Here is a 14,310-nt window from a genome sequence, read left to right as displayed (position 1 = left end):
TACATTTGGAAAACTAGGACAGGAAGCGATTGGCGGGGTTGACGAGATCGGGCAATAAGCTTTTATGCTTCGTGGGAAACGTTCGCTTGTGTTTCGAGATGCCTCTTGATAGTTTGAGACTCCGCATCTCCTATCTCGCCGTCGTTTTACGATCTCGTTCGTGATATTCCGACGATCTCGAGATCGTATCGTGATGTACGTACGAAATACGTAAATATTACTCACGTAGAAGTACATCCAGTCGTTTGCGGAGCACATATAACCTCCCGGACTGGGAAATCGATGCATAAGAAGCGATTGAAAAAGAAGATTGGATAGTGTACAACTGTGTTTACAAGTTTACTAGAAGTACAGGAAAGATAATTTAAATTAGATGAGGGAATAGAAGTTCCAGAGAGACGTGTGTCAAAGTATCACACGGAGTGATAGAAGAGATTAAACTTTGTCCTCAACCGAAGACTTTACGATAAACAAAGCTTCATCTTGTCTTCCTGAGGACAACTGCACGAGGGTGGCGCAATGACGACCGAGAAAGTCACTCTGGGCGACGCTCTGTCAAATGTTGACGTGCTTGACGAGTTCACGCTGCCGGACGAACAACCCTGTATAGAGGCTCAACCTTGTTCTGTTGTGTACCAAGCCAACTTTGACACCAATTTCGAGGACAGAAATGGCTTTGTGACGGGTATTGCCAAGTATATAGAAGAGGCGACTGTACACGCGAGTCTAGTAAGCTGATTTTTTTTATTACAAACTGACATGTGTACAATTCATTGTTAATTGGGATTAACTCTTGTTTGTAATATTTAGAACGAGTTGCTGGAAGAAGGCTTGGAACATGCTGTTATGTTATATACTTGGAGATGCTGCTCACGTGCAATTCCACAGCCAAAATCTAATGAGCAGCCAAACCGAGTGGAAATCTATGAGAAAACAGTTGAAGTGTTAGCACCTGAAGTGAACAAATTGCTGAATTTCATGTATTTTCAAGTAAGCTTAAACTGCTTTATATTGTTATATTTATTCTTTGTCACTGCACTAAATTGTGCTAAAATTTTCTATTTTACTTTCACAAAACTTCAAATACATATATGTCTATTTCATTTTAAATACAATTACTATATACTAATTGAGCTACAAAGAACAGAGCTACGTTTAACTAAACTATAATCAACTTAATCAATTGATTTATATTTGTATTTCAGAGAAAAGCAATTGAGCGATTTTCAGGAGAGGTTAAACGATTGTGTCATCACGAGAAAAGAAAAGATTTTGTATCTGAGGCATACTTGTTAACCTTAGGAAAATTCATCAACATGTTTGCTGTACTGGACGAATTGAAAAACATGAAATCTAGCGTAAAGAATGACTATTCCACATATAGAAGGTGATTTATAAAGAACGAGATTTTATTTAAATCTTTTTACTTGTTTTTATTTTTAAGTATGTTTTGTTTAATTTTTTTTAGAGCTGCACAGTTTTTAAAAGTGATGTCGGACTCACAGACACTGCAAGAATCTCAAAATCTGTCAATGTTTTTAGCAACGCAAAATAAAATCCGTGATACAGTTAAAGAGAATCTTGAAAAGATTGCAGGATATGAGGAATTACTCGCAGATGTAGTCAATATCTGTGTTCATATGTTTGAAACTAAAATGTACCTTACGCCTAACGAGAAGCACATGCTGGTGAAAGTAATGGGCTTTGGTTTATTCTTAATGGACAGCGAACTATGTAACATCAATAAACTTGACCAAAAGAAAAAATTGAAATTGGATAGAATTGATAGAATCTTTAAGAATTTGGAAGTAGTACCATTGTTTGGAGATATGCAAATTGCACCATTTAACTATATTAAACGTTCAAAACACTTTGACGCTTCAAAATGGCCACTGTCTGCGTCGTCAAATAGCATAAGCCCGCAAGCTGATCTTATGGTACATCTTCCTCAAATTAGAGAAGATCACGTAAAGTATATCAGTGAATTGGCAAGGTATATTTTGTTCATTGTCTCTTTTGTCTTAACTTGCTACCTGTTTTTGTAATACGTTTCACAATTATATACAGATATAGTAACGAAGTCATTACAACGTACAAAGAATGCCGAAGTGATACAGAAAATCGAGATACTGCGGAACTGGCATTACGTGGGTTACAATTACTTTCGCAATGGACTAGTGTTGTAACAGAGCTATACAGTTGGAAACTACTGCATCCCACTGACCATCACATGAACAAAGAATGTCCGCAAGAGGCTGAAGAATATGAAAGAGTATGATTAAATTATTATTATGAATAGATTATTATTCTATTTTAGTGTGTTTTACATTATTGTCGTTTATTAATTAAAAAAATTATTTTATTTATATCATTCTTCTTATATACTTAGGCTACACGATATAACTATTCTGACGAAGAGAAATTTGCCCTTATAGAAGTTATAGCGATGATTAAAGGATTGCAAGTATTAATGGCACGAATAGAGACTGTTTTTATTGACGCTATACGTAGGAATATATATGCTGAGTTACAAGATTTTGTACAACTTGCATTGCGTGAACCGTTAAGGAAAGCTATTAAAAATAAAAAAGATTTAATTCGAAGGTTAGAGCATAAATTAATTATGGTATAAATTTTCGATTTCTTTCTCATATGTAATATATGTTTCATGTATATGATAAATTATGTATATGTTCGAGTGAAGTTTATAGAAATTGCTTAATAGTTCAAATAACTTTAAGATTAAAAAAATAATCTCATATGTTATCTCTTTTATCTCTTTGTTTCAGTATAATTGTATCCGTTAGAGAAACTTGTGCGGATTGGCATTTTGGAGTAGAACCGCTCGGAGATCCTGCTTTAAAAGGCAAAAAAGATCCAGACAATGGGTTCGGCATTAAAGTCCCGCGAAGAAATGTTGGTCAGTCTTCCATATTAATACGCTGTATACATTTATTATTTTTATATCGTTATTGACTTTGTAAACTCATTACGATGAAACGAAATAGGACCGTCTTCCACACAATTATATATGGTGCGAACCATGTTGGAGTCGTTAATAGCCGATAAAAGCGGTGGGAAACGCACTCTGAGGAAAGACATCGATGGTCAATATCTCGTTCAAATTGATCAGTTCCATAAAACCAGTTTTTACTGGAGTTATCTTCTAAATTTCAGTGGTAAGTAGATGGATATTACTTTTAAATTCACAATTATTTTTTTATTAAAAAAATGTTCTCTTTGTTAGAATCTCTCCAAAATTGTTGTGACTTGTCGCAACTATGGTACAGAGAATTTTATCTGGAAATGACAATGGGTAGAAAAATACAGGTAAATAATGTTAATTTTTTAATTTGATAAATATTGTCTAGTTTTGAAATCTCCGTATAATTTGTTGATTAAAAAAATCAATAGTATAATATATGGACATCGTATCCATTTGATTTGAGCTGTGAACATGTAAAGATCTTCACCAATTAAAGGATATAAATTTTGCGACTTGTTTTAACATTTTTTCCCTGATTACATTTGAAGTTATTATAAAGCTATGATTATGAAAATAATCGATTTTTGTAATTTATTTCATGACTAGAAATGCCAAGTACGTCATCAGCATAACGAGGAGTGCAGCGACCTAATCACCATGGAGAAACGCATCCAGGTATTTCCCGTTTACTGTGCGTACGGTAGATAATTGATATTCCAAACATATCGGAAACTGTAAAGTTTAAAGCTCAGTTTCAGGTGTTATTTTATGCCTATCCCGTTGCAAAACATGCCACGTAAAGATATAATTTGTTATATTTTATCCAAACGTTTAATTGATAAAATGTTTCAGTTTCCCATTGAAATGTCTATGCCATGGATATTGACTGATCATATATTAAGAAGCAAAGAACCGTCAATGATGGAGTAAGTTTTTATATGAGTAAAATGATTAAAAAGTCAATATGTATATAATAATAATATTTATAAATTAGAATGTACACATACAAGTTTGTATCTATGATATATCATTGCTAATTTTATAGATATGTCTTATATCCTCTGGATTTATATAATGACAGCGCCTTATACGCATTGACGATATTTCGCAAACAATTTCTATACGATGAAGTGGAAGCCGAAGTGAATCTATGCTTCGATCAATTTGTTTACAAACTTAGTGAACAAATTTTCGCGCATTATAAGCAACTAGCAGCCAGTATTCTATTGGACAAACGATTTAGAGTAGAATGTGTAGCTCTTGGAGCATATTTACTTCCATATCCCCGCGCTAATAGATACGAAACGTTGTTAAAACAGAGGCATGTTCAGCTATTGGGAAGAAGTATTGACTTAAATAAACTTATAACACAACGCATTAATGCAGACATGCAAAAATCATTAGATTTGGCCATTAGTAAATTCGAATCCGGCGATATAACTGGAGTCGTGGTAAGCACACGTATCTACAATGTTTGCGCTGTAAATGAGCTTCTTTCAATTAATCGATAACTGATCCGGCAGGAGTTAGATGGATTGTTGCAAGTCAATCGCCTTACACATAAACTTCTAAGTAAGTGGCTCGCGTTAGACGAATATGATGCTATGTTTAGAGAAGCGAATCACAATGTTCTAGCCCCATACGGAAGAATTACTCTTCATGTATTCTGGGAATTGAATTATGACTTTTTACCAAATTATTGTTACAACGCCGCCACAAACAGGTACAAATACATAATGTTACATTAAATACATTTTGGATCATTGATTTGATATTACTAATATATATTATTTGACAGATTCGTCAAGTGTCGTGGTCTACAATTTGTTCAACCCGTTCATAGAGATAAACCGCCTCAAATGTCGCATCATTATCTCTGGGGTAGTAAACAGTTAAATCTGGCTTATAGCACTCAATATGGGCAATATACGGGATTTGTCGGTCCGCATCATTTTCGTACAATATGTAAACTTCTTGGATATCAAGGAATAGCTGTGGTTATGGAAGAACTTTTGAAGATCGTTAAGACCTTGATTCAAGGAAGCCTGCATCAATTTACGAAGACTTTGATGGAAGCCATGCCTAAAGTCTGCAAGCTTCCACGATATGATTACGGATCTCCTGGAGTTTTAGGCTATTATCACGCTCAGTTGAACGACATTGTGCAATATCCAGACGCTAAGACTGAACTGTTTCATAATTTTCGCGAATTTGGCAATACAATTCTATTTTGTCTCTTAATGGAACAAGCTCTATCGCAAGAAGAAGTGTGCGATTTGCTACACGCAGCGCCGTTTCAAAACATTCTGCCGAGACCTTACTGCAAAGGTGAGGAGCAGTATGTTACTTGGCATTATGAGCTAATTTGGGTAGAAGTAAAGAATAGTTCTGAAAATAAATGTTTATTATTTACGTATGCAATTTTCAGAGGGAGAGAAACCCGAAACGAAACAGAAACGGTTAGAAGCGAAGTATGCGGCTTTACAAATTGTTCCAAACGTAGATAAATTAGGTACTGCTAAGGTAAGTATAATAATGTGCAACGTATCTTTTCGAAGTATAGGTTGTATTTTTTTTCGACCTAATTTATGTACAATTTATTCTTTCAGCAAGCGATGATTGCCAGAGAAGGAGATTTATTGACACGCGAACGATTATGCTGCGGTTTGTCGATATTCGAAGTTGTGCTCAGCAGATTACGGAGTTTTTTAGACGACCCTATCTGGGTCGGGCCACCACCAGTAAATGGTGTAATGAATGTGGACGAATGCACAGAATTCCACAGGCTTTGGAGTGCGCTTCAATTTGTATACTGTATTCCCGTTGGTGATACTGAATTTACCGTTGAGTTAGTATAGCATTTAATACAATGTAACATGTTTTTTCTTGTATCGACAATGTAACAATGATTACGATTATTCTCTTTTGTAGAGAATTATTTGGTGAAGGTTTACATTGGGCTGGATGTGCTATGATTGTCCTTTTGGGCCAACAACGTAGGTTTGAAGCACTTGATTTCTGCTATCACATTCTTCGAGTGCAACGTGTGGATGGCAAAGACGAGAATGTTAAAGGAATAGTAAGTAATACAATATATATATATATATATATATATATAAAATATACATTAGTATAGCAATTTGCTTACATTTGAGCTAACATCATTTATTCTTAAAGCATTTAAAGAGGATGGTAGATCGGATCAGGCGATTTCAAGTATTAAACTCGCAGATATTTGCTGTGTTGAATAAATATTTGAAAAGCGGAGACAGCGACGCGGCAAGCGTGGAACATGTGCGCTGTTTTCAACCTCCGATACATCCTTCACTGGCTCACGCGCAACAGCATTATCATGCACCTGAATATTTACGCCAGATTAATCATCAGTAAATGATAAGTGTAAAACACTTATATTTTACATCTTGATTACATTAAAATGCAATTCAAATGGGATTCAAAGAAACAAAATAATTCCTCGCTATTTATGAAGGAATTAATATTTCTAGCTAAAAAGTTTCATATATTTTATATCACCTATGTCGAAATATCATTTATACTATCTATTTAATTCAATTGCTATAAATGTTTACCAGAACATTTTTTACAATTGAGGTAAGATTTATAGAATTATAAAAAAAAAAACTGCAAACGATGAATTTAAGAATTTAATAATCTATTCCTAAAGCACGTTTCAAGTATTAAACTCAAGATTTTAACTAATCTATTTAATAATACGTATATATATGCGTATACATATATATAGACGGACTTATATAATACTGTTGCTTTAATAGTTTATAACAGAACTGACATAGTATAATATGCTAGATATAAGTATAGCAATTTATTAATGTAATAGAATATGTTTGAGCTTATATTTTGTAAGATATTCCAAGTTTAATTAAAACAAAGTATTATATATTAATATTCATATCACATAAATATATGTAGTGTTCATATATCGATAATTATGTAATAATAAAAAATGCACACATTTTATAACATTACTCGTTCACTCATTTATTCCAATATATTAACTGATATTGAATGAATTTAAATATTATAAATGCCATTATTATTTTAAAACAAGGATTATTAAATCTACAATATTTTAACAATTGAACAGTACAAAATACGTTAAAATACTTTATTATCATTAAGATTACAATTCTGCAAAGAAATCGGATCGATTATGAATTTTACTACTAGGAAGATTGTGTTCGAGCCATTTCCGCTTTCCACCCTTTTGAGGTTCAGTGACGTTTAAACTTTCGAAATATTGTACATTCCAGAAGTTGATATCATTATCATGCGAAGAGGATGCTATTAACGTCCCGTCATTATTGATGTCGAGTGTCTCGACGGAAAAGTTATGTTGCCCAACTATACCAAGATGGCGATAAGGAAATAAACTGATTGCCCTGTTTGTTATACAGGCATGATATTATACAAATAATAAATGATATAATCTTTATATATTATAAAATATCCTATAATTCTCTCTTTATCACTTACCTGATTATTCCATCTTCTCCACCAGTTATTACCACATTTTCCGTAACAGGAATCATACAATTAATTGCCTTCTTTGTGGCATTTGGGAATTCATCCGAATGTAGTCCAAATTCTCCCCAATTGTATACATACATTTTCCCTTTATTACTAGCCGTTAATAATTTACTTTCCATTTTAAATAAGCCAAGACAGGTCAGCTCATCGCCGTGGTCCTCGGACTGTGTACGACACATGTATAAAATCGATTTTGTACTTTGCATGGTATGATTTATTAAATTATGTGTATGTTTTATAATACCTGTAGATGCAGTTTTCTTTCAGGTATGTTTATAGTCGTTAAACAGTCACCACTAGTACAAGCTAAATACTTGGCATCTGTATTAGTTATCATTGCACTAATATAATCTTCTACCTCCTTTATAGAAAATATCGGCTCGCTTCCCTTTTGTCTGAGATCCCAGACTTAAAATATTTTTTGTATACATAAGATTGATTTGGATAATTAGAATTTTAAGATAAATATTAATTATAATTACGTTTTACTACACCATCATCGTCGCCTGTTACAAACACATGCTCGTTGATAATCGTCATTGTATATATAGGTTGCCTAAGATATAATTGAATCGCGAAAAACACATTAGTATTGATATTTTAATATTAATAGATATCATATATGGATATATTATATACATACTCGTGAACTTTTTCGTACAATCTGACTAGTTTTTCCGTTTCTACATCGGTTATCGCTATACAGAGATCTTTTCCAGTCGAGAATAATTTCTGCCCATCCTCACTAAACTCAATATCTCGACAAGCTTTAAGATGTAATTCCATAGTCGATACGAGATTAGTTTCTTCATTGTTATATTTATACCTAATGCAAAAAGATAGATACATTTTCATTGGAACTAAGAGTGACTTGGATCAAACTTTAATTAACTTATCAATCTATACTCGCACTATTTTGTTAACATGGATAGAATTATTAAATTCTTATTGTTTCATACCAAGAATATTGAATTATATAGAATTTTAAGTAATCTATTAATCCTTAATACACACGATGATCTTTAGGTTTTTTACTACATACAATACTACATACAGGTCATTTGTATCTTAGATTAATTTTCATCACTTTTTACAAGCAAAAATTATTAAGTAATTTTTAGATATATGATACTTTAACAGTATTTATAAAGTTGTGTATTTAAGAAAAAGAAAGGTAGAAACCATTATTTTAGTCAGTGTTTCTAGAGTATTTTAAAGAAATACTAAAAATTAATTTAATTAAAAATTAAAAGAAAATAATTAAATTAGTCACATATTAAATTATATTTTAAATTGCTCTAAAATATATTCTAAAATATTAAACTTACATGAAAACATCTCCTGTGATACTAGCTATCCCTATAGTATCCAATTTAGGGTGGAAACATATATCTGTTATCATATCTTCTAATGTAACAGAGGGCGGATGATTCCTATGCATTGAGTTAATAGACTCTTCTTCGTTATTGTCTTTATTGTGTTCGGACAATAGCCCTTTTAGATGAGTTTAAAAGATTTTTTTTAAGATAAATTATATTTTATATAACAATCTATACACACAAAAGAAAAATTAAAAAAAGGGATTACCTGCTGAAGTAGAGGCTTTTGACTTCTTAATAACAGGAACATTATCACTATCATTGTCTGATACAGATTCGCTTGTTGAACTCGCATCATCACTGCTTGTATTCATAATGTAACTCCCAATTCTGATAAAATCTTATCAAATCTGAAAGTTTTTTTTCCAGAAATTATAAAATGACAAAATTAAAAATCTTAGAATATTTTAGAATTTATATATACGAATTCTGAGAAAAGATGTAAACTTTCTCAGTATTTTTGAAGTGTTCCAATTTGTACAAAATTTAGAGATATAAACTTTTAGACCCAGTTTCACGGTTAACTCTTGACCGAGGTTCTTATTCCTCATCCCTTTCCAATTCTAGAATTAAAAAGAGATAAAGAATAAGTTAAACCTCGGTTAATTAAAAATTAACCGTGAATTGTAAAACTGAACCTTATTAGAAATATGTTATAAACACATTGATTTACCTATTTTCGAGTGCATTAGAAAAAAGAATGATACTTAATGCTTTCTCGAAACTTTTTTCAAATATAATCAAATTATAAATTACAAAAAATAGCTTAACTGTGTAACAATTTACAACTCTGTAATCTCTGTACACCTGTTATAAATATCATCAGTTATCACGCCACACGCGGAATCACAATTGAGGTTATGTTCTAGCTATAAGAAGAAAGATACCTCTGGTGCACCTGACGCAGCTGACCTTCGTTTGCTTCTTTTCCGATTTTATTGATTTTTGACAAGAAAAAACAATTACTAGAATTGCGATTGACTTGACAGAGTACGAAACAAACACGAAATGACTGAAAATTACGTAAATATCACAATTCGCAATTAATTATATCTTAACCTCAAAAAGATTAGGAAAGATATTGTTTATTTTACGCGACTTGCGGACAAGAAATGCGAGATGTATCCTGCAAATCACAAAACTATATTCGTGTTAGATCATACGCCGTATTTTGGCATCTCCACCGAGTCCCCGCTGGAATTTGACTTTCTGAAGAGCAGGGGACAGAATCTAATCCCGTTAGCACCGGTCTGTAAGTCTTTATGGACCACCAGCGTCGAAGCTTCGTTGGAGTATTGTCGCATTGTATGGGACCTCTTCCCAATAGGCAAATTGGTATGGAGAAACAGACTTTCCAGATAACATTTTGCATGCAAAAGCAAACTTGCTAGCAATTGTTACTGTCATGTTGCCATGATAATAGCAGAAATATTATTGAATTAAACTTTTACTTGCATATTAGCAGAAATCATATTTGTACTGCTGATAATACATAACAGTTGTTGTAATTTTGTCAAAATATTGCCACATAATCATATTTTTATGGGGTTGCTGGACTCAATTTGTGTTTTCTTTTGTTTGCAATATTGCATCAAATAAAGAATTCATATTGTTGGCAATTTAATTGCAACATATTTTAGCAAATTGTTAGAAAATCACAATAAGAAACACAGAGAATGTAGTATAACATAGTGAATCATTTTAGTTTTGTTTAACGTTGGCAAACAACAAGGATATAATGATTCACTTACATGATTTATTCTTTTTAACTGAATTTTTTATATGTTTTATTTTCCTTCTTTTTCTCTTTAAGTTGAAAAATATGAATTGTTCAACTAAACAGAACATATCTATAATTTATGATAGTCTGTAGTATTGTTACAATTGTTACATTGTCTTTATTGTCATTATTATTTTTTCAGATTAGATTTGTTGTAACCGACCGTGCAGCTTATGTGCTGAATTCATGGAGCCCCCTACAGCAGAATTTAAATCATGCAAGTGACCCTTTCAAATTTCTATACTTATGGAATAATGAATATCTAATTAATAAGATACAAATGTCTAAGATTATTAAATGGAATGTATTTCTTTACCAAGTTTGTATTTAATAAAAAAAAAAAATGGAACTGATTTTATTTCTAGATAATGAATGGCACTGCCATTTTAGGAGTGCCAACGAAAACACCGGAACCTGGGGAGGATTATTCAGTGATACATGGTCTGCGCGTAGCAATTGAGACATTGAATGAGTGTTCTGAGATACAACACGAGAAAAGAACTTCTCTAAATGAAAACACTAACAAATTGATAAATCGAGGCAGGGTAATATGCATTACAAGTGCACGTGATAACAGCAACATGAAGAACTTAGAAAACATATTTTTAAATGAATTAGCACAAGAAAACAAGAATGCACTATCTTCAGATAAGTTAGTATTTTCTATAGATATTATAAATTATTATAATATTTTAAATTTTGTTCTAATTTACAGTTTGGTTCCTGTTGATTATTGTCATTTAGTTATACTGAACATATATCCTAATAATATTGAGTCTCAAGTCACTAGCCAAGGTCCTCGAGAGGTAAGCCTTTAATAATTTATTTGTTATGTATATATATATATATAATAATTTAGAAATTTTTTAGGTATCATCATTTCTTACAGTAGAAGTACATTCAATTAAGGCTTCATCGCTTCATTCCAAACTATCTCATCTAATTTTATCTCATTATGATTTGGCCAGCACTACGGTAACGGGTATACCTATGAAAGAGGAGCAAAACGCCAGTTCGTCTGCCAATTATGATGTAGAGATATTTCATTCGTCAGCTGCACATACCGCAATTTTGAAAGGTTTAGTTAAAAGAATTTCTTTTCCAAAAAATCTTCAAATTTCTTTAGATACTTAAAGTTTTGTTGGTTGGTTATAGGTAATCCGCAAGATTCGGCATTGATAAAGACATTCAGGCGTTTTGAAGAAGGATCGGAATATGAGACAGTCACGTTGAAGTGGTGCACGCCGCGCGGTTGTAGCGCGTCGGAGATGCAGAACTGCACGGCAATGTACCGAATCACACCAGTGGATGTCAATAGCCGACCATCATCTTGTTTAATTAATTTTCTATTGAACGGTAGATCAGTAATGTTAGAAATGGCCAGAAAGGCCGGTGGAAAAACCATCTCTCATTTATTAGCAGCGCACGGTGGCGAGATTTTTATTCATACATTATCTACTGCTCGAAGTATACTGGAGGATCCACCTTCTATTAGTGAAGGATGTGGTGGTCGTGTCACGGATTATAGAATAACCGTAGGATGTTTTTGTGATTACTAATGTTTTGTATTACATAATAATTAAGTTTAATTAATTATCCCATTTATATTAATTTTATCATTATTTTACTATCATGTATTAAAACTTCTGTATGAATATATTAATTCAGTTAATTTCATACAATCTTGATAAATATTTATTTTTTATTAGGATGTGACTTGTGATACAACTGTCTTAATTCGATAATATTTTTGTTACAGGATTTTGGCAACCTCATACGAAATAACGTATTAGTACCTCTAAAACGTACTTCCAGTTCTAATACTGATGGTCTAATAGGAAAAATGAGATCAAGACTAGAACGTCATACTAAATATTGGCCCATGAATTTTTCCCGTACTCTTATGTTTAATTTAAATGTTTGTATATATAGAAAAAATATTAATTTTATAATTATTATATTATAATAATAGAGTAAAAAAATATTAATAAGTTTTAAAATATTTTGGTTAAATCTTAATTTACTTTAAAAAAATATTTTAAATTATTTTATAATTTATAAAAATTTAGAACGTTATAATATTAGAATTTTGAAGATCTTATAATTAAATATTAATTTTTTCAAATCAAGAAAAATTGACATCAGGTATTTTTAAATTTTTCCGTATAGCTGATAGAGCCACTTCCAGAATTAATGGTGAAAGATGAGCTCACCACGGAAGAAGTGCTCCAGTGCAAACAAATAATTTTTAGCTTGCTTGGGTTAGAGGCAAAACACGAAGCTTTACCTTTGCCAAGCATCGGTGGAGGTCGCGGTGGGAAAGGAGTACGCAGAGAAGAACATTATCGTTTACTATGGGATGAGATAGAAATGTTCCTTAAACATCATGCCAACAACTCGGCTGCACATGCTGAAGTCCTTAACTGTTTGTTGGAGATTAGGAATAAAGACGAAAAGGACAAAGTGGAACTCGATCAGGCTTTGCGAGAATTAGATAGGTAATTAAGAAATTAAATTTGATTTGTAAATTACAATTTATTTCTTATTAAGCTAAATTGTAATTTTTGAATTGCTGTAATGAATGTACATTTATGTTCTTCCGTATTTTTAATTTGGTGCTACTTCTTAACTCTAATCTGAAATTTATTGACAGGTGAATGTCAATTTTACTGCACTTTATAGTAAATACTACAAAGGAAAAAAAAAAGAATGTTCAGTCATACAAAGTGTATTGTAATTGATTTTAATACGTTATTAAAAAAGTCACATAAATTTATTTTTTACTATTATTAGAATTTTATTTTATTAAGTAAAATTTTGTGTAAATTTTTGCTGTAAATTGATTTATAAGCAGAAACAAATGAAAATTTATTTGTGTTGATGTATGCTAAAAAGAGATATAATAGAAATTGATAAGTCTGAATAATAAAAGTTTATCTAAACTCTGATTTAAACAATGATCTCCTTATAGCTTCAGCAAGGAAGACGGAGCTGCCAGAGTCAGCGTGATTAGAGCAACAACAGATTCACCGATGTCGCCGCCGGCGAGCGTATCGATACCCCTAGCCAAACAGTTGCATAAGGGTAATATTGCTGCGTCAAGGAGTCTCCTGGACATCTGGTTGCAACGCAGCGCCCCAAAAGAAAGGAAACCGGATTTTCATGGTAGAGTTAGTAGTGATGGTCTTAAAGCGAAGTTGTATCCCAACTTGAAGGAAGTTGGAAGAGAACCCAGAGAGGCCATGCTGGAGGGATAACAGACAAAAGAGACAGAGTGCATCGCATAGAGACGTCACATATGTGACATTGTAAATATATGTAACTGTATTGAATATATTAATATATTTATTCAACAGTATCATTTGTAACTGTATGGATGTGCTTGACCAGTTAAACTACATGGAAAATTCGACGATAAATTAAACATTTTTTACATTAAAAAGTAAGTGTATATTTCTGGTTTGTTAGTTTTATGTCAACAATCCTGAATTAATGTATAATTCATAAGATTATCATTTTTAATTATTTAGATTCTAAATTTTAAAGAAAAATATTTCATAATTTTTTAGACATTCTATATATACAATAATAAACAG

At 32.1% G+C, this 14,310-nt stretch overlaps 3 protein-coding genes across 4 annotated transcripts; 2 read left to right on the top strand and 1 right to left on the bottom strand.

The window, feature by feature from the left end:
- Window positions 1–273: 273 nt before the first annotated feature.
- Window positions 274–6,430, top strand: Sra-1 (Cytoplasmic FMR1-interacting protein Sra-1). Its single transcript, XM_018550230.1, has 18 exons — window positions 274–729; window positions 811–990; window positions 1,206–1,387; window positions 1,469–1,993; window positions 2,068–2,272; window positions 2,390–2,604; window positions 2,790–2,920; window positions 3,009–3,179; window positions 3,248–3,330; window positions 3,593–3,661; window positions 3,839–3,912; window positions 4,032–4,437; window positions 4,510–4,709; window positions 4,785–5,314; window positions 5,415–5,509; window positions 5,596–5,834; window positions 5,918–6,065; window positions 6,164–6,430. Exons 1-18 carry the CDS (start codon window positions 520–522, stop codon window positions 6,374–6,376), a joined length of 3,876 nt encoding a protein of 1,291 aa, XP_018405732.1. The 5' UTR covers window positions 274–519; the 3' UTR covers window positions 6,377–6,430.
- Window positions 6,431–7,148: 718 nt separating this feature from the next.
- LOC108782079 (WD repeat-containing protein 55 homolog) lies at window positions 7,149–9,881 on the bottom strand. 2 transcript variants are annotated; one of them, XM_018550237.1, is made up of 8 exons: window positions 9,822–9,881; window positions 9,143–9,284; window positions 8,884–9,049; window positions 8,199–8,381; window positions 8,038–8,111; window positions 7,800–7,963; window positions 7,502–7,719; window positions 7,149–7,407 (listed from the first exon to the last, which is right to left on the bottom strand). In XM_018550237.1, the coding sequence occupies exons 2-8, from the start codon at window positions 9,246–9,248 to the stop codon at window positions 7,149–7,151; spliced, it is 1,170 nt and encodes a 389-aa protein (XP_018405739.1). In that variant the 5' UTR covers window positions 9,249–9,284; window positions 9,822–9,881. The 2 variants fall into 2 exon arrangements, with proteins under 2 accessions (XP_018405739.1, XP_018405740.1); XM_018550238.1 differs by lacking the exon at window positions 9,822–9,881 and adding an exon at window positions 9,608–9,641.
- An 11-nt stretch (window positions 9,882–9,892) lies between these two features.
- asun (integrator complex subunit 13 asun) lies at window positions 9,893–14,122 on the top strand. Its single transcript, XM_018550239.1, has 9 exons — window positions 9,893–10,269; window positions 10,857–10,931; window positions 11,080–11,366; window positions 11,430–11,520; window positions 11,585–11,792; window positions 11,870–12,249; window positions 12,474–12,632; window positions 12,884–13,212; window positions 13,686–14,122. The coding sequence occupies exons 1-9, from the start codon at window positions 10,054–10,056 to the stop codon at window positions 13,969–13,971; spliced, it is 2,031 nt and encodes a 676-aa protein (XP_018405741.1). The 5' UTR covers window positions 9,893–10,053; the 3' UTR covers window positions 13,972–14,122.
- Window positions 14,123–14,310: the final 188 nt, after the last annotated feature.

Source organism: Cyphomyrmex costatus, unplaced genomic scaffold (genome assembly GCF_001594065.2).
Source record: "Cyphomyrmex costatus isolate MS0001 unplaced genomic scaffold, Ccosl1.0 scaffold97, whole genome shotgun sequence".
Taxonomy (NCBI): Eukaryota; Metazoa; Arthropoda; class Insecta; order Hymenoptera; family Formicidae; genus Cyphomyrmex; species Cyphomyrmex costatus.
This window is presented reverse-complemented; position numbering and strand designations above follow the sequence as displayed.

What these genes read in the sequence shown, in the direction of transcription:
- LOC108782079 (XM_018550237.1), bottom strand. Translation starts at nt 9,248, where the DNA reads ATGAATACAAGCAGTGATGATGCGAGTTCAACAAGCGAATCTGTATCA. An exon ending in ATCACAGGAGATGTTTTCAT is followed by an intron (nt 8,382 to 8,883) that starts GTAAGTTTAATA and finishes TTTTTGCATTAG; the next exon opens with GTATAAATATAACAATGAAG. An exon ending in AAAGAAAACTGCATCTACAG is followed by an intron (nt 7,720 to 7,799) that starts GTATTATAAAAC and finishes TGTCGTACACAG; the next exon opens with TCCGAGGACCACGGCGATGA.
- asun (XM_018550239.1), top strand. Translation starts at nt 10,054, where the DNA reads ATGTATCCTGCAAATCACAAAACTATATTCGTGTTAGATCATACGCCG. An exon ending in TCTTCCCAATAGGCAAATTG is followed by an intron (nt 10,270 to 10,856) that starts GTATGGAGAAAC and finishes TTATTTTTTCAG; the next exon opens with ATTAGATTTGTTGTAACCGA. An exon ending in GCTTTGCGAGAATTAGATAG is followed by an intron (nt 13,213 to 13,685) that starts GTAATTAAGAAA and finishes ATCTCCTTATAG; the next exon opens with CTTCAGCAAGGAAGACGGAG.
- Sra-1 (XM_018550230.1), top strand. Translation starts at nt 520, where the DNA reads ATGACGACCGAGAAAGTCACTCTGGGCGACGCTCTGTCAAATGTTGAC. An exon ending in GACTATTCCACATATAGAAG is followed by an intron (nt 1,388 to 1,468) that starts GTGATTTATAAA and finishes AATTTTTTTTAG; the next exon opens with AGCTGCACAGTTTTTAAAAG. An exon ending in GCCGAGACCTTACTGCAAAG is followed by an intron (nt 5,315 to 5,414) that starts GTGAGGAGCAGT and finishes TGCAATTTTCAG; the next exon opens with AGGGAGAGAAACCCGAAACG.